General features: G+C 42.6%; 1 protein-coding gene and 1 non-coding gene across 6 annotated transcripts in view; both read right to left on the reverse strand.

Moving 5' to 3' along the window:
- Positions 1-21,535, reverse strand: part of ABCA1 (ATP binding cassette subfamily A member 1) — a 323,564-nt gene that overhangs the window by 97,962 nt on the left and 204,067 nt on the right. For all 5 annotated transcript variants that reach the window (XM_086683626.1, XM_086683625.1, XM_086683627.1 and 2 more), the window contains 3 exons: positions 14,306-14,470; positions 4,468-4,561; positions 339-480 (listed from right to left, as the gene is read on the reverse strand). In XM_086683626.1, the coding sequence (XP_086539752.1) occupies positions 339-480; positions 4,468-4,561; positions 14,306-14,371 (302 nt within the window). In that variant the 5' untranslated portion in view covers positions 14,372-14,470. The remainder of the gene's footprint in view (positions 1-338; positions 481-4,467; positions 4,562-14,305; positions 14,471-21,535) is intronic.
- LOC112851742 (U6 spliceosomal RNA) lies at positions 16,309-16,411 on the reverse strand. The gene has a single exon (XR_003222810.2). It is a non-coding gene; the product is annotated as a U6 spliceosomal RNA (small nuclear RNA).

Below are 21,535 nucleotides of genomic sequence, written 5' to 3' on the forward strand. Positions count from 1 at the left end.
ACCAGCCATTTCAGATGCATAGGAAGTTTTACTAAATGAGTAGGATAATTAATGGACAGAACTCTGCTCTGTCTCCCCTTCCCTACTTATTGACCAGTTTCTAGAAATATGGCCCCCAACCACATGACTCTTAGCTACATACTGTTACTCCTAAAATGCACCAAAGTAAGGTCCCCATAGTCTTAAATCCTGGTGGCAACCCTCCCAGCCCTCATTCTTCAAACCTTTACAAAAGCAACTTCACTCAAATTCAACCATTCAAAATTCTCTGGAGGTTGAGAAAGGAAGAAAAAGTATTAACTGACAAGTTTGGAAAGAAAACCTGATATAGTACTTACATGGATTTGTTAAAGTTTCCAACAACTCCAGGGGCCTCACCAGGAGTCGGATAACGGAAACAAGGGTTATTGGCATTACAGATAATCCCCTGAACCCAAGGAAGCGTTCCTGCAGAGGGCATGGCTTTGTTTGGAAAGTGGCCTATGAAATCAAGAAGAAAAACACAAAGAGAAACATTAATTCTTGAAGTGATTCCGGGACTTGATAGGAACCTTTATCTCTTTTGGTTCCACCCATACATTGCTTCATCCCAATTCTGTCTGTCCCATTACCCACATCACAGAGACCAGCCACCTCTGGACACATCCTACCCTGAGTCAGAAATTTGGCATCAGATAGTAGTTCTTAATCTACTTGACATCACCTGGGGAATGGGATTCAAGGCCCCAGTCCTGGGGAAGTGACGACAGTAGTAGAGGAAGACCATATACAAAAAGTGCCTGATGTGTAGCAAGCACTTGGCCATCATTATTCGACCTTCCACCTCCTGCCTTACCTTTCGGAGATGTGGAGGGGCCCTGGGAATGACCTTATTATCCAGTTCCTTCATGCTCTAAGGAAACCACAGCCAGATGAAGTGTCAGGTGAAGAATGCTCAAGGAGACAGTGGGCAGGACTAGGAGTGGAACCCACATGTCCGTGATCCCGATCCATGTTCCTTCCCTTATTCCTGAGGTACTGTCCTCTGTTGGCCAAACATCTCAGTTTCTCCTCCTCTGCCAGCTCACAAGCTCCTCAAAGGCACCTAATAACCATGCTGACTTGGGATCAGACGTCATCTGTGAAGCTATATTTGTTGTCATTGCTGTTCTGTCGCTTATCAAAACACTGAGCCCCATCCAATAGGTCACCCCTTCACTCTTCTTTCCCTTCATTATGGAGGCACTTCTTACAAACAGCATGACTGGGGAGACTGGGGCTGGTCCCATGTGTCAAAGGCACAGATAGTGTGAGGTTGTCAGCTACAGGTGCCCCTTACGAGGATCAAGATAAATGAACTCTGGAACCAGGAGCTTTTAACGTGAGAACCAAGCATGTGTGGTTTGGACAGAAAGGCCATGGCTCCAGCTTTCATCATATTCTCTGGGTTATCTGTGATCCTAAAAGAGTTAATGGCCATTAACAACAATGGCTCAAAGCACCTGAGTAGCTCAGTCAGCTAAGTGTCCAACTCTTGATTTTGGCTCAGGTTATGATTTCAGGGTCGTGGGATCAAGCCCTGCATCAGGCTCTGCACTGACAGCTCAGATTGTGCTTGGGATTCTCTCTCCCCCTCTCTGTCCCTGCCCTGAATGCACACACATCTCTCTCTCTCCAAAAATAAATAAATAAACATAAAAAAAAAAAAAAAACAACAGTGGCTCTAGGTGATGAAGAACTATGTAGCTTTACAGATTTTGAGGTTAGACTAACTGGGTTTCACATCTAGTCCCCAAAACTTGCTAAGTAGCAACTTCAGCCAAGTTACCGAACTCCTACCTCGGTTTCCTGATCTGTAAAATGGTGATAAAAATACAATCTACTTCACAGAGCTGTGGTGAGTATTGCATGCATTCTTACAGGCAAAGCATGTATCAGAGTGCCTGGCACAGGGTAAAGGCTCAATGAGTGAGCCTGTCAGGATTACTGAGGCACTGTGGTTGTGCACCTACAATAGTACTCACTCTGCTACTGTCCAGCCAGGAACAGCCTCTCCACCTCACAGCTACCACCATCCTCCAAAGCAGGAATCCTGTTTTACTCATCTTACTCTTTTCATACAAATGTGCTAACAAAGTCTACCCAGAAGGTAAACTATAGCCAGGAGTTTGCTACCCTTTGCAATTTCAATATTGGGGTCCTTCTTCCTTTTTCTTCCATCCATAGTCCAACCAGAGAGGCAACATCCAAAGCAAGGATGTGACAAGATCTGATCACTGTGGCCAACCTCTACAGGGACTCTGGCCTGTTGAACATTTACTCAGTTAACCTCCTTATCTCCCTGTTAATAGTTCAAGGAAAATCAAACAAGGTCCCTTGCCTAAGTCAGCTGCTCTTCATGCAGGTGAAATTTATGTAACCCAACCACTCGAAGAATCAAGGGATTCTCCTCTTTAACCTCCTGGAGATACTTGGCACCAAAGACAGGGTAATGTTGGTCCAGGCAACACAGGGCAATGGAAGGCGAAGTTATTTTAGACTGATCCTTGTGGAGTAAAGCAAAGACCCTTTCCTATAGATTGTATCCCCCAATGTGGGGGGGACAAAAAAGCAGGATGGGGACTTGGCACTGGGTATACAGGAGGACAATCAAATAGCATAATGGACTCCCAGGGCCCACAGAACTGATTACGACCTTAATGGCTCTTGACCAAATCGGGGAAGATTTATGGGGAAAAGTTATACACCAATCCTTTATTCCCAGAGAAAGACACTTCTGCAAGCTTTATCTGAGCTCTCTGTTCTTCTGGCTATGTCCCTAGAAGGTGGTGAGAGCAGGAGGTAAGGTTGCAAGAAGTACACAAAGGGGGATTAAAGTCTCACCTGCGTTCTGTAAGAATAGGAACTTCACATTTCTGAGAATCTATAGTCTACATCCAGAGGGCTCTGGGTTAAGATTTCACAACTTGTCCAAGAGCACAATCTCAGCAAGTAGTGTAGCAAGGATCCAAACAAACCCCAATTTGTCTGATGCCAAGGTCTGCGTGATGGTCTGCAAGATGTTCTACTACACCATCTTGCCTGTTTGTGATCATTCCTGAGAGATTATAGCCTAGCAGATGAAAAAGCGGAGTTTTCCCTAAAATGTGTACTTCAGTGAAGCTTAGGGTAATGATTCAATAAAATCAAACATGCATTCATTCACTAAACTTCAGGGCACCAAAAGAAAAAGCAGAATTACCTCCCTGGCCCACAAATTGAGCGTAGATTTCATTTTCTGCTCTTTTCTTTTTTGGTGAGATCAGAAAAATGACATTTGGTAGAATGTTCTTGAGGTTTTGTGGTTTCATGTTTTTGTTTTTTTAACTTCAATAGGTATAATATGCGCTAGCAAATTAGCAGGTAAATAACGGTCATTATGTGCTGTGAGACAGATGGGACCAGACCAAGAACACAATTAAAAGGTGACCCTAACCCCATCTCTTCCCAGAGGAACAGTATCCTGCAAGCCTGTAGAGCTGACAGGATGTGAGTGGAGCTGGTTAATGGTAGGAAAAGTCATGGAAGCAATGGAACAGAGATCCCAGTTAAACCTCCCACATAAATATTGACCCTTTAGACGGGGGCATTTCTGCAGTCAGTCCATCCAGCACGCCTAGCCAGGAGACAAACACGGTGATTGCAGAACAACACAACAACCACATGGGGTAGGTGCTGTCATTCTCTTAGGTACAGAGAGGCTAAGTCACTTGCCCAAGGTGATATGCCTAGTATTGAAACCCGGATTCAAACCCAAGTAACTTGACATCTAGAGCTTGTGTTCTTAGCCATTACTGTATTTTCTACACTCACTGTTTTAAAGGCCACCATCCAAACACATGATTGGGAGTCTGATGATCTGATCTTAATTTCACCTGTTACTTATGGGATATGTGACCTTGGGCAAGTCCCTGCACTTCTTGGAGCCTCAATTTACTTACCAAGAAATTAAAGCAATAGATAACAATGAGAGTCTATCATACAAGGTTGTTATGACAATCACACAAAAGAATATTAGTCAATCTGAGCAGTTCTATATAAATGCTGCTTAAAATTATATGTTTCCATGATTTGCAAATTGTGCAGTAAAGACGTAATGCATATGAAAAAAACTGGCAGGGTCCAGATGACAGTTGAGTTAAGGCATTGCCCCAGGAGGCTTTTTTAATCACCACTTTCCGACTTATGGGTAAGGTTATTTTACTTTCATGATCTAAAATGGATGAAACAGATGTTGGCTATTATTATAATTACTGTTATCACCATTCGCTAAGACTGAAAATGGTTTCCTGAGTTCACGCCTTATCAAAAAATTAGAAGCTTTTCTGTTCCAAATCATGTGTGGTATTTCCTAAAGATAGCATCTTGGGACAGGTCAAATGTAGCCTGTGTCCACTACCTGGATTTTGCTTGCCAGGGGAGTCTCAGGCAGGATGCTCAGATACTTACATTCATGTTGTTCATAGGGTGGGTAGCTCAGCCGAACAGAGATCAGGATCAGGAAGATAAATAGGGGCCAGGCCACTTCCAGCAACAGCTGACACTGAGGGGGGAAATAAGACAGAGTGCTGTGAATTTAAAAAATAACATGGGTGCCTAATGCTCCTGGGCTTTGGGAAATCCACAGCAAAGTTAATTAAACAACTGATCAAATCTCCAGCCTCTCCTACCACTCTCCAGGCTTTAACAACACTGAATGGTCTACAGTTCTCATGTTGTAACCTATTACTCCATACCTCTGTGTTCTCCTCAAGAAAGGAAAATGCTTCCTATCCTGCTTCATCTGGTTCACTACTTACTATTCATTCTTCAAGACAGACTTACTCAGGCATCATTTCCTTTACTAAAATCTCAGACTGAGCTTAGAAGCCCTTCTCCTGTAATAGTAACTGGTGCATATTCCTCCTAGAGCCTTTTCCTCCAGCCCCTGAAATCATCTATCATTGGCCTCCTCACCACAATATGAGCACCCCTGAAGGCAAACACTCCTGTCAGCTTTGCATTCCCAGCCCTGGGAGAGTGTCAGGTAGGTAAGGACCATTTGTTGAAAGGAGAAAGCCAGGCAGCCTGCTGTGCTAAACACACCATCTCTGTTCCTTTGTATGCACACAAAGTTGCCCGCCATTGGGCTGAGAAAGGTCTCCAAAGCACAATGGAAAATCACACAGAGTTCCATATTGAACTGGGTGCCTCCAGGACTGGAAAGCTGGGAAAAGTGCAAAGTTCTTCTTCCCCATCCATCAAGGTCTGGGTACCATCTTCTCCAGTAGGTTAGATCAGTAAACTTACAAGTAAGCATGATCCACTGGTGAAAACAATATGGTGTCTCTAAAGGAAAACCCTGCCTCAGTGAGTTACCAGGGGATAAATAAGTCTAGGGACAGTATGGAAATCATTAGACATGATTCAACTGAACCGGGGGTGCTCACGCAAAGACTCTCACCTCTTTTATTCCCTTCATTTCTAGACTCTAACGTTCTAATTAGGATGAACACCAAAGAGCCCAGAAGAGTCACAGGGCCTTGTGGTTAAGAGTAATTACAACTGTGGCTGCAGAGCCATAAAGCCAAGAGAACACTGTCCTAAAATCCTCCCTTCTTTTTTTAAACAGATTTTTTTTCTTGATCTTTAAGTACATATATTTTCATTGTGAAAAATTTGAAATTAAAAAAATCGAGGGGGTGCCTGGGTGGCTCAGTCAGTTGAGCATCTGACTCATGATTTTGGCTCAGGTCATGATCCCAGGGTCATAAGATGAAGCCTAGCACAGGGCTCCACGCTGGGCATGGAACCTGCTTGGGATGCTTTCTCTCTTCCTCACCCTTCACCCCTACTCCATTCATACTAGCTCACTCTCTCTCTCTCAAAAAAAAAAAAAAAAATCCAGAAAAGTAGAAAAAAGTAAATACAAATCACCCTTAATCCTACTTCCCAAAGATAATCCCTAGTAAACTGAGCTAACAAAGGCTTTCTGTTAATATTTTTTGCCATTTCTATGTATACATGAATATTTTTCTCTACAAAACTGACATTATACAGCATATATAATTTTATATTTTGCTTTTTTATTTAACATCATAATGGAAGTCTTCTATGACACAAAATATTCTCTTAAAATATGGATCTTAATGGCCACTTTGATATTCCATACTGTGAACACATCATAATTAATAAAACCTCTCTGTTCCTGCTGTCATTTGTTGTTGGATTTTGGTATTTTAAATAACCCATTTTTAATTTCCAGAGACCTTTGTTATGGTTACCTACTAAACTCTTTTTAAATCTTCTTTTTGGAAGGAAATACAAAGATGATAACAGTGGCTATCTTGGGGTGATAAGAACATGGGTGACTTTTCAAAATACTTTTCAGGGCTGGGGCTCAGTTGGTTGAATGTCCGACTCTTGATGTCAGCTGGGGTCATGATCTCATGGTTCGGGGTCATGATCTCAAGGTTTGTGGGGTCAAGCCCTACATCAGGCTGTGCCCTGACAGCATGGAGCCTGCTTGGGATTCTTTCTCTCCCTCTCTCTCTGCCCCTCCCCTGCACGTGCACATTAGCATACCCTCTCTCTCTCTCCAAATAAAGTTTAAAAACATAAATTTTTTTTTCATTTTAAAAATAAAAAACTATCCTGTGTTTCCTAAATTTTCCATAATGTATATGTATTACTTCTCAAATGGAACAAAAATCCACTGTTACCATATATCCATAAAGAATAGTTTACACTATTTGATAGCACACTAAAGGGGAAAGAAAAGACAAATGAGTCTTTTGGAAGAAAGCACATGTCAGTGTGGGGTCTCCAAGACCGAAGATGTGGCTAATCTTCCTAGTATTTCTCTAAACAATCCCAAAGAAGCAACACACATTGAAATCTCCAAGATTTCAAATGACATTCACTCTCTTCTACCATCAAAGTTGAAAGCCCCTCCTTGGAGTTCCCCAGGTACTCAGTGCCTTCATCAGAACATGGCACAGGAGGGACCCTATTTAAAAAAGAGTTTCTCTCCCACTAGCACTTTCTTCTCACTAAGCCTGCCACCTAGAAAGACCTAAAAAATGTTCATTGAGTAAGAGAATGAACGGACGTTTATAAAATAATACAGATGAAAATACAAATCAATCTGAGCCCTCTGGAAAAGCAATATGAGTATCCCCTTTCACCAAGTAATATTCCTACAAATTCACCCTACAAAACTAAATTTAAAATATCAAAAAGCTGTACACATGAAGTTATTCAGCCACTGAAGCATTGCAATTACAAAATACTGGAAACAACTTAGCTGCACAGCAATGGGAAATGATTAAATTATGGTACATCTACTGGACAATATATTGTGCAGTCATCACATCTATGAAACACAGACACTATTAAACATACAATATTAAGTGAAAAAAAGCAGAGCACAAAATTGTATGTTTTACAAGCTTATAGCTAAATAAAATCATTCACAAATATCAACAGGAATAAAACTTTTTAAAAATGGCATAACTGTGAATGAACTCAAAAAATAATGAACTCAGAAAAAAACAAAAACAAAAATAAGTGAAGAGTATGAGTAAGATAAACAGTGGTTATCACCCTTGGTGCTCTGAAGCTACCATCTGTATATTTAGGATAAACAATAGCTACCATTTATTTATTTAGAGTCCAGTACATAGTAAGCACATTACATATGGATGATCTCATTTATGTCTCCAAACAACCTTGTGATGTAGGAACCATTAATGTCCCCATTTTATATGTGGCAAAAATATATATAAGTAGGGGAAAAGGAAGAGTAAGTCATAGAGACAAAGGCAGAATTGAGATTAACTGCTAGTTCTGCCCAACTATAGAGGCCACATGACATTGACACAGCAGTGGCCCAGGTGGGAAGTGACCCCATTCAGTGGCATGGTCACAAAACATCAACTAGTTCCAAGGGGGTAAAATGAACTCATGGTCTATAGATTTTTAACAGTTACAGCCAATGGTGAGCACCTACTATATACCAGGGATTTTTATACATCTCATCTCTAATATTTAATTCTCATAATGACTCTGTGAGACAGGTTGAATCATTACCATGAAACTAAGGTTTGAAGAAGTTATCACCTGTAGCCTGGTAAGAGAGTACACCAGCACTTGAACCCAGTTCTACTGACCCCCATTTGCTATTGTCCCCACTTTACAGTTGAGGACATGGAGGCTTATAGTTAATAAACATCAAAAGTTGGCCATAGGATATGAACTTATCAAATAAAAGCTATATTGATGAATTACCTTAAAATTAACAGCAATCTGCCATCGTAGATTGGGCCAAAAGATCCCCCTCTTACTAACTTGCTAATTTATAATATTCCTTTACCTATGATACACATATGTTAAAGCATTCCTCTCAGAATTGCTTTGAAATTTTAGAAGATAATGGATATAAAAGTATTTCAAAACTAGAAAATGCAGGCTACGTATCAAGAATCATTATTACAAATATGAAGATTATTTGGAAATAAGAGAAGATATACACGAAATTACATCAAATGAAAGAAGAAAACAGAACATAAAATGGTACATACACATGTAATGATTACAATGGTCTCCTTGGGCTACGGTCACTCAAGTCCCTTCAGGGCCAAGGACTACACGATCTGATTCCCATCATCATGACCCATCCACTTCAGGGACTTCTTCTGGACATAAAATAAAATTCAACTGCCCTTCCCCAACTCCAAGGCCAGGCATGATCTGGCCCTGCCAATCCCCAACTCATCTCCCCAGCCGGTCTTCATTCACTCCACCAGTGCCACTGGCTTTTCTGTTCCTTGACTTGGGAACATGCGTTAGGCCCATAGCCTTCACACCACGTGTCTCTCTACCTGGAATATGATGCTGCCCCTAATCTCTGAGCTCCTGATCTTCTCCAACTTGAACTTCAGGGCTCTCAGCTTAAATGTCGTAACTTTCCATTCTACATTAAGTCCCTTTCCAAGGCCTGGTAGAACCTAACATAGTGCCAAAGTCTGTCTGATTTATTTTCTTCCTAACACCTATCACAGTTTGTTATTATATTTTTACTTCTGTGATGTGTTTTATACCTGCTTCGCTCGCTGAACTGTCAGCTCCGCGAGGGCTAGGATCACCTCTGTCTGCTCCACCACTACACCCGGTCCGCTGTCCCATATGTAGTGGATGTTCAGTCAATATTTATCCCAATGAAACAATAAATGGCTACGTGTTCTAACTTTCTTCATCCCATACAAGACGAAACTAAAACTCAAGAGAAACGACTTTCCCTTAGCCATTGAGGCATATGGTGGCCAAGCTGGAATTAGAACAGAATTAGAATTAAATAAAAATTAGAATTATTATCCGGATTTGAACTGTCACTGCCAGGCCAGGAACAAGGATGAGGAAGAAATGTATCAGCTGAAACTAGAAGTGGAGAGGGAATGTGGAAAGTTTTCATCTACCCTGGAAAATTTTCTAATGGCTCTTAAATGAAGAGTTTTAATTCTATTTATTTGATAGTTTATTCCTTATCGTTAACCAAAGTCCAAATACCTACACTCTCTGCAACAATTAGAATTACCTATCTTCCCAGGCACATGACTAATCAGATCTAATAGAGAAAATTAATAGCAAAAGCAAAAAAGAAAGGCCAGATGGCCACAGTGTCCCATCTGTTCCATGGGACCTTGGCCTCTGGCTCAGCCTAAAACCAGATGAGGATCCTGAGAGCCCTGAAGCCCCTCGCCCTTCCGGTCCCAAGCCCTGTTTGTACTGAATGACTGCCACCCACACAAGTTAACCGTTACTTTGGACCCAAACTGAGCTTTGCACTCGACTTTCGCAACTCTCGGTGTATTCTTTGCCCAACAGAAACAACGGAAAGCTAACCCTGGTTGATGGCTGTTGTGAGGGGACAATGGGGGCACAAAGAGGTCCCCAGGATTCATCAGCAAACAAGGACAGAGAGGGAAAGGGCAAATGTTGCCTTTCCACAGGGTTATTCTGGGGTGTACTGTTCAGCCCCCAGTTTTTACATATTCTTCCCAGCAGCAGAACACAAGGCCCCTATAGCAGGGGAGCCTCCTAGAGACCTGCAAACTAATGGCCCATTTAATACATTTACTACTCCTTCAGTAACCACTTATTAAGCATATCCCAGGTACCAGGCTCTGAAGCTAAGTGTGTATTTCTAGAATCTGAGAAAATGGGAAACAAGCAATGATATCCCACACACTGTGGGCAAGAACAATCATGGAACTTCTTTCCCTGCCCAGTAGGCAGTGGGTTCTGACTATGTGAGCTAACGAAGAGGAACCAAAACCCTGGACAGGTCCCCATGTCTCAACAATATCATCCAGAAATCCAAGCCAGGTGGATTGGGAAGTAGCTACCAGTCAGCACTTAAGATCCATGGGCATTAAACCCTTAGTGTAGATAAAGCAAAACCAGCCGGAAAAAAAAAAAAAAAAAAGCCTGTAGGGACACCAGGAAACTGGTTCCGGTGCTAATTCCGTGACTGACCCACTCTGGACCCCTGCCCCCCAGCCTGGAATCCCAGATCCATCAACTGTACCAGGGGCAGCCCAGATCTCTCCAGCTCTGACAACCTAAGCATCTATAACCTGCAATAAACCGCCTTTTTTTTTTTTTTTTTCAGCTTCAGAAAAATACATTTCCTTGAGCTCTCAGGAAGGGAAGCAAGGGCAAGCTAGCAGGCTTGTGGTGTACCATCCAGAAAAGCCCTTTTGTGTCAGATGCTGTATCTTTACTTCCGCCAGCAAAAACTCTGCCAGAAGGCTACAAATTGCCTTTGACTAAGCCTGCCTATCTCCCTAATCTTAACTCTTTCTAAATCCAGAAGCAGTACTAAACCAGAAGTGACAAGCTCAAGACCAGAAGAGGCTGGCCCAGTCTGAATGGCCCAATCCCACATCTTGTTCCAAGACCCCAAGCTCCTGATTCCTTGGTTGAGCTTGGGGAAATCCCTCCTCTGCTTTGCGTCTCAGTGTTCTCATCTGTGAAATGAGAGGTCTGGACTGGACTACCTTGAGCCCTGCTTTCATTGCTAAGATGAAACAACTCTTTCCACCACTCAGTGGTTAATGGATACGCTATGGCAAAGACAGTTTCCCATCATGTGCGCTGCTGCCATCAGGATGAGAAGAGGAGGGGTCCTGGAGCACACAATGGTTAAGAAGTGAGGATAAGTGATGAACAGATAGGACTTGGAAATACCAGGACTTGAAATTTCCCAGGAAATACCTGGGAAAAGCCATGAGAAACAGAAGCAAAGGTGAGGAAAAGGTCAGAAACTTCAAGTTTTTGAGACTGAAAACAAAAAATAATGATGCTACTGAGAAGCAATCTGACAGTGATTTAGAGTACCAGCTCTGGAGTCAGATTATCTAGACTCGAAACCTACATGCACTCCTGAGTAGCAGCGTGGATGGACCTCAGACAGATTACTTAGACTCTCTCTGAACTTCAAGTACCCCAGCTACGACACAAGGAGATAACAGTACTTCATGGGGTCCTAAAGAATTAATCTAATTAATAATGGAAGCTCATCCTAGGCATTTGCTTTTATTATATTATAAAATAACACATTATATTTTACTATTACTATTATCATCAATCAAGACAGACAGGATACATAGATTCTAGTTTCTACTCTCTGACTAGTGACCTTAGGATTTAGGTCCCCACTTGTAACATGAGGCAGAAAAAATAATAATAAAATAACATAACATAAAATAAAATAAAAATAAATCAGTGATTCTCAGACTAGTACATATATTCATGAGAGATTAAATAGGAGTTCTCTGTGAGGATTTTAAACATGTTTTGTTTTCATTTCAATGGTCATCTAAACAAATTCAAATAAACGTATCTGAACCTGGGGCATCTGGGTGGCTCAGTCGGTTAAGCGTCCAACTTTGGCTCAGGTCATGATCTCACAGTTCGTGAGTTTGAGCCCCGCGTCCAGCTCTGTGCTGACAGCTCGGGGCCTGGAGTCTGCTTCAGACTCTGTGTCTCCCTCTCTCTCTGCCTCTCCCCTGCTCACAGTCTGTCTGTCTCTCTCTCTCTCAAAAATAAAATAAACATTGAAAAAAATTAAAAAAAAAATCTGAATCTTCTGAATGCCCACTTTATAACTACTTCTGGCACAAGATTTCAAAGCCTAGGTTTACATTTGTATTTGTGATTGTGTTGGCACCGATGTAATTGTAGCAGACTAATGAAAAAGGAACAGATGCGGACGCAATTTATAAAAGAGGAGATTGGACCAAATGAACGCCAAATGATATCAAATGCAGGTCACTGGAAAAGCAGTTGAAGAACTGAATCGTTAGCACAGCAATGTAGACTGTCCAAACTCCAAAGAATCAGCACTACAGCATTCACTACCAAATTCACCTTACTACTTATAATCTGGTTTCAGCTGAACAATGATAGCTGTCTTACTACATTAACGACGTTAATTTGAATTGTACTGGTTTTACAATTTTGTTTGCATTTAATTTGCAAGTATGTATGGGTCATATGGTTGTATAATAGCCTATAAATACAGAGGTTTATACCTTGTTTCACATATGTACACAAGTAACATCACAAAAAAGAAGAAATTTCGGCAACAACAGATGTTGGCGAGGACGTGGACAAAGAGGATCTCTTTTGCACTACTGGTGGGAATGCAAACTGGTGCAGCCACTCTGGAAAACAGTATGGAGGTTCCTCAAAAAAATTAAAAATAGAACTATCCTACGACCCAGCAATTGTACTACTAGGTATTAATCCAAGGGATACAGGCATGCTGTTTCGAAGGAGCACATGCACCCCAATGTTTATAGCAGCACTATCAACAATAGCCAAAATATGGAAAGAGCCCAACTGTCCATCGATGGATGAATGGATAAAGAAGATGTGGTATATATACACAATGAAGTATTACACGGCAATCCAAAAGAATGAAATCTTGCCATTTGCAACTACGTGGATGGAACTAGAGGGTATTATGCTAAGCGAAATCAGTGAGTCAGAGAAAGACAAATATCATATGACTTCACTCATATGAGGACTTTAAGAGACAAAACAGATGAACATAAGGGAAGGGAAGCAAAAAATAATATAAAAACAGGGAAGGGGACAAAACATAAGAGACTCTTAAATATGGAGAACAAACAGAGGATTGCTGGAGGGGTTGTGGGAGGGGGGATGGGCTAAATGGGTAAGGGGCATTAAGGAATCCACTCCTGAAATCATTGTTGCACTATATGCTAACTTGGATGTAAATTAAAAAAATAAGTTAAATTTAAAAAAAATTTTTTAATTAAAAAAAGAAAAAGAATAAGTTTCACGAACACAAGGGGAATCTTGACATTTTTGTTCTTTTAAAGAATGTCCAAGCATTATTCTGGTTTGAGAAACACTAATTCAATTCTCTCAAAGGTCTCTTACAGCTTTTTGAGTCTAAGATGATCATTTTGGTTATAGACATGTTAAGCTTAGTTAAGATAGCCCAGTGGGGACTCAGGCTCTGAACTCAGAAGAAAGGGCAGGACAGGAAACAGATTTAGAAGCCAACTACAGAGGGGTGCAGCTAAGCCCAGGAGACTAGATAGGGTGTCCAGGAGTGTTCATCAGAGATAGACAAGCAAAGAGCTGATGTCTGAGCTCCAGGGAGCTCACTGTGCCTCACAGCCTTTACCCTCCTCTGTGTAAAAACACCATTCACCTGAGCATTAAAGATGATCTTCTCAAGATATGCAAAGAATTTGTGTCCCAACTGGGAAGTGAATGGCTTAGAACCCTCCACAGCAATCAAACAAATCTCAGTTTTATATTCCTTGAGGCTTTCAGTCAGAGCTGAGAGAGTCCACACTGACACGAAGAGATCAGTGTCTCTCTAAGAGCTGGGCTGTTAACTCACTTCATTCCCACCTCCCAGAAATACAAGGGCCCTTCAGGTGCTCACAGCCAGGTGGCCCCAAGGCTGTAGCAAAAGGAAAGAATGGGATGGTCAGAGGCAATTCTGTGCCAGATTCCAGGGGTCAGAACTCATGCCTGGCCACTAGCACAAACTAAAGCTGACATTTCTGCCTGGCCGCACATCTTCCCTCTCTCATAAGCAGTAGGGCTCTATCAGGACCACACGGACCTGTGCTCATCAGGGCCAGATTCATTCTTTCCCTTTAAGAAACCAAGAGGATTCCCTCTCCTCCCTTCTCCAATCCCCAACTCACAACCATGAAGAAAAGCAGAGGAGAACCTCCCCAGAGAAACCCAAGCTTACGGTTTGTCTTCTTCTGAAAGTGAGGTTCTTCCACAGCAGCAACCTCAACTGTGGCCAGTAAGCCATGTTTCCTCAGCCAGCAGCCGCAGCAACCTGTGTGTGGCTCAGGAGTTTCTGGAGGCAGCAGCAGCAGCTCACAGCAGGGACGCTGTGGCTGGTCATTAACTGAAAGATAAAGCAGGAGAGAACGCTATCAGTTATTGTTGCAAAGCCATACGCCAGTGAGGGCTGTTGCACCAGCCCCCTCACCTGGGACCTCAAAACCCAGATCAGTGTCCTAATTACTCTCAGGAAGCCCTGAGTCCCCAACTTGCGGCTTCAGAGTTTCTCCTGTAAACAGGGATTCTGGAGGTTTTTCTGGCTGCAGCCTGGAAGGTGGTCATTATAAACCTAATCATTTTAGCTCCGTTGGTGCGACCATTTGGGAATGAAAAATGCACTTATGAAAGAAAACAGACTTAAGTGAGCAATCTTGGTTGGTCAAAACCCTGAGGTTGGAAACGGCACACTGGAATCCCAGACACCTGTCTCGCTTGTCTAAGAAAAATGCTTTCCTTCCCATAAAACGTAGCAGCGTTTATGAATTTTGCTTCGAACCTGGAGTAATTTATGCTAATTCTTGAAATTCGCTACCGACCACATTTTCATCTGGCCACATAGCTGTGCCTTTCAAATGATAAACGGCACCATCGATAAAGCAGTTTCCCAATCTGGAAAGCCACGGAGTTGTTTTAGATGACTATGAGTAAATACCGAGGAAATAACATTGACACCTGGTTCCCAGGTGACGAGGACAATTCCAGTGCTGTGTGTCTGTAGAAAGAAAACAATATCCCACGGAGAAACAAGTCAGCTGAGGCAGGCGGAGAGCATCACCTGCGAAACCAACAATCTCCCACTGCCCAGACATATGTACACTCTGGCTCTACTCCACCTGTGTGCACCTGCACACAGGGCCTGGCCCCTCCTTATCAGGTGTCACAGGTACCTCCCGGGAGGACTGTTTCACCCTGCTGGGCAAAAGGATGGTTCTCATAAGCAGCGGATACAACATGCTGTGTGTCCCAGCTGCCCGTTCAACAACTGTATTTATTAAATGCTGGAATAATCCCAAGTAGTCAGACTAAAATTAAAGTTGGGGAAAGGGTAGAAAATGAAAAGTGGAAGAAGGGAGGGATACACAGGTCAAAGTTAGGTCCTGCTGGCACTTCATAGTCATGAACTCTTGCCACAACCCAGAAACCAGCTTTACTTCTAAATAGCTCAGTTTATCATTGTGGCCCCTAGTAAGGTCGAGGTGGGAGTGGGAAACTAGGCAAGGGAGGAACAAATGGCAAAAAGAACTAATGCAGTGACCACTTGTGGATATAAAAGCAAATATTGGACTAAAAAATCTGTGAGTCCAAACGAGATTGCAATGCAAAGGTCAACCTTTTACCCTTTTGCTGCCCACTTCATGAGGACTTGCATTTAAAACCTCTAGAGAAAGAAGAGAGTGGAGGGAGTTTTCAGTTTCTGAGAAGGAAAGACCCTACTACTATGTATTTTAATTCATTCATTGACAATCCAACAAATCAGGAGTTACTCTGAAATATTCAAGCTGTAGGTCCTATTTCTTTATCATTTGCTCAGCAAACCTCTAGGACATAGACCCCCAAAATTTCTCACCCCAAAAAGAAGAAGAGTTATACTGGCACTGCATTGGTTTGCAATTCGTTGTTTAAAGCTGTCAACGGACCTCCCAAGCACTGAGAGCCAGAATGCCACTGTGAGACGTGTCTGTCATCCCAATTGTTTTGTAAGTGGCCTAGGATAGGGCTTGCATTCCAGAAATACTGAAATAAATAATTAGCTAGATTTTTCTCGTGCAAAAGCTGCTCTCTAGGAATCACTTAGTTGATTTAGAAGCTACATGAATCTTTTCAGATCCCCAGGGTAACAATGAGAAGCTTGGAACACAAGTTATTTATTTATTTATTTTAATTTTTAAATTTTATTTAGTTTTTAATATGGAAGCTTCATGAATCTGCATGTCAGCCTTGTGCAGGGCCCGTGCTAATCTCTGTTTCACTCCAATCTTAGTATATATGCTGCCAAAGCAAGCATACAAGATTGTAATTTAAAAACAATTAACATAGCAGAGAGAGCCCCAATAGGAATCAACCCCAGCTCCCCAACTATGTGCCCTTGGCCAAGGCTTTATACTCTCTGAGCTTCAATTTCCTCATCAAAAAATGCAGATGACAATACCTACCTTGCATGATATTCAAAGGATTAAATGAGATAATATAAATGAATTCCCAACACAGTACATGGCACATTGTAAGTGCCAAAGAAATGAGCGCTCTTCTTCCCACTTATCTTTCTCTGTTCTATCGGTACCTCCTAACAGAGCAATGGTTTTACCCTGTCCAAACATTCATTTCTATTCCATTATTTCTAGCAAATCCACTGTGGGTTTCTGGAAAGGGCGAAGTAGGAAGGATGAAACCTGAATAGCCTCATGTTAGAGACCCCCACAGCCAAACCACAGCACAGAGTCCCCTAAACTTCAGTGAAAAATCTCAGAGGAAGAGAAGACACACCTCAATAGAGTGTTCGAGAGATGAGAAAGGGCAGGAAGAGATTTTCTGGAGAGTACTTTCCTGAAAGGAGAGTTTCTGGGTCTCCAGACATGGGTTCTGAGCCCAGTGACCCTCCAGGAGACATGCAGAGAAGGTTGTTAGCAAGAAGTAGCCCAGAGCAGCAATGAAGGTTCTGCTCTGGCTTTGCCGGGTACAAGCAGGCAGGCTTCTTCCCCCAATCTCCCACCCACCTTGGCATGGCCCTGGCCTCCTGAATAATTCCCTCTTCCCACTTCAGAACACAGTGATCGTTGCTGGGGCAATTCTGTCCACAAAGAAGGGTTTGGCAATGCCCAAACCCCTCCGCTCAGGTAACTGAAGCCAAAGGGACATTTCTACATCGGTTTTCCAAGGAAGTGAACAAACAAACCAAAACCAAAAAGAATGCAGTACTATGTACTAGATTTCTCAATGTTTCAAAGCCAGTCACACACTCGCTTCTGCCCTTATGCACATTTCCAGTTACTGGCTGGAAAGGGTCCTACTTCACAGTCACTGCCAGTCAATAGGCCACTCTGTCAATCCCACTCCTGGGTGACCACAGCAGCCACTTCACTGGTCTCCCTGCCTCTAGTCTTGTCCCCCTCCCATCCATTGATCAGGGAGCAGCTGCAGTTATTCGATTAAACCATATATCCAAATGTGCCATTCTGCTCTTAAAACCCTCTGCCAGCTCCCCACTGCCCTAAGGAGGAAGTCCAGTCTATGTGGTAGTTTAACTGGTCTCCCTGATGACTCCCACCCCTCTCACACTGCTCCCCACCTCCTAAACCATGCCCAGAAGAAACTACTGACAGGCTCTGAATGTCCTACCGCCAGGACTTCTTGGTATGTTCCCTGTCCAGAAAAGCCTTTCTCCCAGCACTGTCTGCCTAGCTAACTCTTCTTCAACCTTAGGTCTCCATGTAGCTTCCGCTTGCCCAGGATTCTGTCCTGATTACCTCCCCTGCACTGACACCTGGGTTAGGAGCCCCTCCTGGGTACTCCGAGGGCTGCCTCTCTTTTCCCTTGAAGTATTTCTCCTTCATTCTGAGTCCGCAGGGACCACTTCTGTTTTCTTCATCGATGTTTTCCCTAGTACCTGGCATGCAATAAACAGTCAGGGAATGTTTGCTTAATTAATTGACTAAGAGATGGACAAGAGAAATAGGGTTTCAGAAGGTAAGGGTGGTGGCATTTCTGGGCCTGTGGTAAACTGATTTCTCAAGCTTGATTAACTGATTCCGGTAAATTGTCCCCAGAGAGGATAGCTCTATGTTCAGCAGGCTTCTACCCACATGCTCCAAGGCCATAAAGGACTGTTGAGTTTTCCCAGGCGACTCCTGGGGCATCCGGGAAAATGTAATTAAATCTAGGTCTACTTCCCACAAACACTAGGTTTAGCTAAGGTCCGAGCGAGCCATACCAAGGTCAGTAGAGCCATGGAATCTGCTTTCTGCCAATCTCCATGTTCAAGTCCTACATGCTCTCTCTCTCTCTGGGTCGCATCATCAGTCACTCAGGCGGACCACCACCCTTTGCCAACGTTTAACATAGTTTCCACACCCTAACCTTCTTTTGTATAGTATGGACCTAGTGGAAGAGGCCTTTCAAACTTTTAACCACTTTCTTAAAGGAATTTTCACTTCTGGAGTGCCTGGGTGGCTCAGTTGGTTAAGCGACCGACTCTTGGTTTTGGCTCAGGTCATAATCTCACGGTTCATGAGATAGAGCCCCATGTCAGCTTCACGCTGACAGTACAAAGCCTGCTTGGGATTCTCTCTCCCTGTCTCTCTACCTCTCCCCTGCTCACTCACTCTTTCAAAATAAATAAACTTAAAAAAAAAGAAATTTTCACCTCAAATGCCACTAATATTAGAACATTATTCGTATCCAGAGAATATAGCAGACTGCTAAAGCATAGCCTTCTCAAATAAGCAAATATGCTCAACATCATTAGTTGTACAGAAATGCAAATTAAGACCACAATGAAATACACATCTGCTAGAAGTAGTACAATTTTTAAAAATTTTAAAGTGCGAGCAAGTCTGTGGAACAACTGGAACTCTCATACACTGTTGGTGGGAATGTAAAATGGAACAGACGCTTTGTAAAACAGTTTGGCAATTTCTTGTAAAGTTACACACAGACTTATGATATAGCTCAGCCATCTCATGCTAGGTATTTACCCCAAAGATAGGAGGACATAAGTTCGCACAAAGACTTGTGGGTGAACGCTTACAGAAGTCTTATAGGGAATAGCCAAAACTGAAAACAACCCAAATATCCATCAACTAACAGATAAATTAAAATGGAATACTACTGAGCAATAAACAAAGAGCAAACAACTGATATGTACAACAGCATGGATGAATCTCAAAAGCCTTACGCTAAGGGAATAAGCAAGACATAAGAAACTGCCTCTTTATGACTCCATTTATATGACATGCCGAAAAGGTGAAGCAATGAGGGCAAAAATCAGATCCGTGTTTGATCTGTGGAGGCTGGTGATGGGTGGAGGTTGAAAACAGATTGCAGAAGGAGCACTGAGTGATGGGAGATCTTCTGTATCATGATTGTGGTCGTGGCTATATACATCTATCAAAACTCATCAAACTGTACACTTTAAAGGGGTAAATTAAAGCCAATTTGACAATAAATAATACTAAAAAAATTTAAAAATTTTAAGGGTAAATTAATTGTATGTAAATTATACATCAATAACCTGACCCAGCCCCCCCAACAAATCATTTTCCTTCTATTATAATAGTTGACATGCTCCACAAGTCCATTCATGCCTTGGAGGACCTGAGAACTGTACAGCGTAAAGTCTGATTATTGTGTGATTCACTAGGATGAATGTGGATAAAATATTCGCTCCATATTCATTCAACAAACAAGGAAGCCTTAACTCTGCAAGGGTCCCCATTAGCATAACAAATATTTATTGAGTGCCTATTACATGCTGTTCTAGATCCTGGAGAGCCTGAAGTGAACAAAAGAGGCAAAATTCCTGCTCTTGTGGAACTTCTAGGAAGGAGGTGGAAAATAGAGAGCAGCAGGTTAAGGCAGTGGGAGGTAGGAGTAATGAAGAAAAATACAGCAGAGTAAGGGAACAGAAAGTATTGGGGGACGGGGTAACTCCTTTCTGAGGAAGCACCTTTAGGACAGTGAAATGACACTGGGCTGTGCCACTTGCAAAAGGGTCACCAAGTGACACCAAGAATGTCAGACTCAGTGATGCTGGCATAAGAATAAAACTACAGGTTTACAGGAAGCTTGGTGCAAAGAGGAAAATACACATACAGCCCCAGTCAGCACCCACCACGCTGCTCCTCCAGCCCCTTCTTCACCAAAACACTTGGCCCTTGTGCACTTCACATTAAGTTTCAAAGAGAGATGAGAAATACAAAGAAGAAAGGAGGAGACAGACAGAGGAAGTCCTGCAAAAAAGACAAGGTAGGAAGGTTTATTTCCCACTTGGCAAAGCCGTAAGAAAAACAGGAACTACTTCCCGTGACTGCCTTGTACCCTTCTAAAGCATTAAATCTGCCTACGGAAGCGTAATAAGGGGGGAAAAAATGCACATGTTTGCACTGCTGCCAGGAACTCTCAGTCTCTGCAGTCACCAAAGGGTCGGTTGGTGTTTTTCCTTCTGGCAAGAACACTGGGGGCACGTGAGGCCAGGCCTAGAGAGCTGAACTTCCATCTAAGGTGCAGGTCGACCCCTCGGCCAGGGCATGTGCCAGACGAGGGCCGTCCCCAAGCAGGAACCACACCACCACGATTTCTCACTGCAGCAAAGTAGCTGGCCCCTCATAAGGCCATACTCCAGTCAACTATCTTACTGACAGACAGAAAGTTTGATGCAGTTTTGGAGAACCGTTCCCTCTACACCCCTGTCCCGACCTTACAGAGAAGCTGAGGCCCTCAAAAAGCAAGTGGCTTGACCAGACTCACCCCCTAGAGTTAGAGCTGGCCCCCACATGTCTAAAGAAGTAACTTTTCCAACAACTGTTATACGTCCCTCCCCACTATCATCTTTCCGCTGCAATTCTGTTCTTCTGAACACACTTCTCTTATGAGTTCTATCCAAATATACCCAGAACGTGCAGTCAGCAACTAGTGTTCATTTCTCCCAGAGAGCAGTCTTAAGGACAACTAGTTCTCCAAATTTTACATAGATAGATAGATAGATAGATAGATAGATAGATAGATAAAGTATATGTTCTACTTTGTTGACAAATGTCTACATGATTACCAGAAGTGAGACAGAAGTTGAAATTTGTGACAACAGCTTGTCAGCATCTCTCCTGATAAAACGTATCTAGACGTCTCACATCGATAAACAGCTAGCCAGTAACATACAAAGCAGCAGGTAGATCTAAGGCAGGATTGAACCCTACCACATATGAATTGAAAATGAGTTGGCACTAGAGCTCAACTGATTGCATATTCATGAGATGTTGATACAAAAGCAAGACTCACCTACGCATCTGGTCTCCAAAGAGATGTGGAGGGTCCTGTAAAATTAGGGTATGAAACCCATGAGCCCAACAGAGCATACTTGCTTTGGAAAAGGTCTGTTCTTTCATTGCATCTCTGAGCATATGTCTCTGGATTAGAA

This window comes from Puma concolor, chromosome D4 (genome assembly GCF_028749965.1).
Source record: "Puma concolor isolate L17-30 chromosome D4, mPumCon1.1.hap2, whole genome shotgun sequence".
Taxonomy (NCBI): domain Eukaryota; kingdom Metazoa; phylum Chordata; class Mammalia; order Carnivora; family Felidae; genus Puma; species Puma concolor.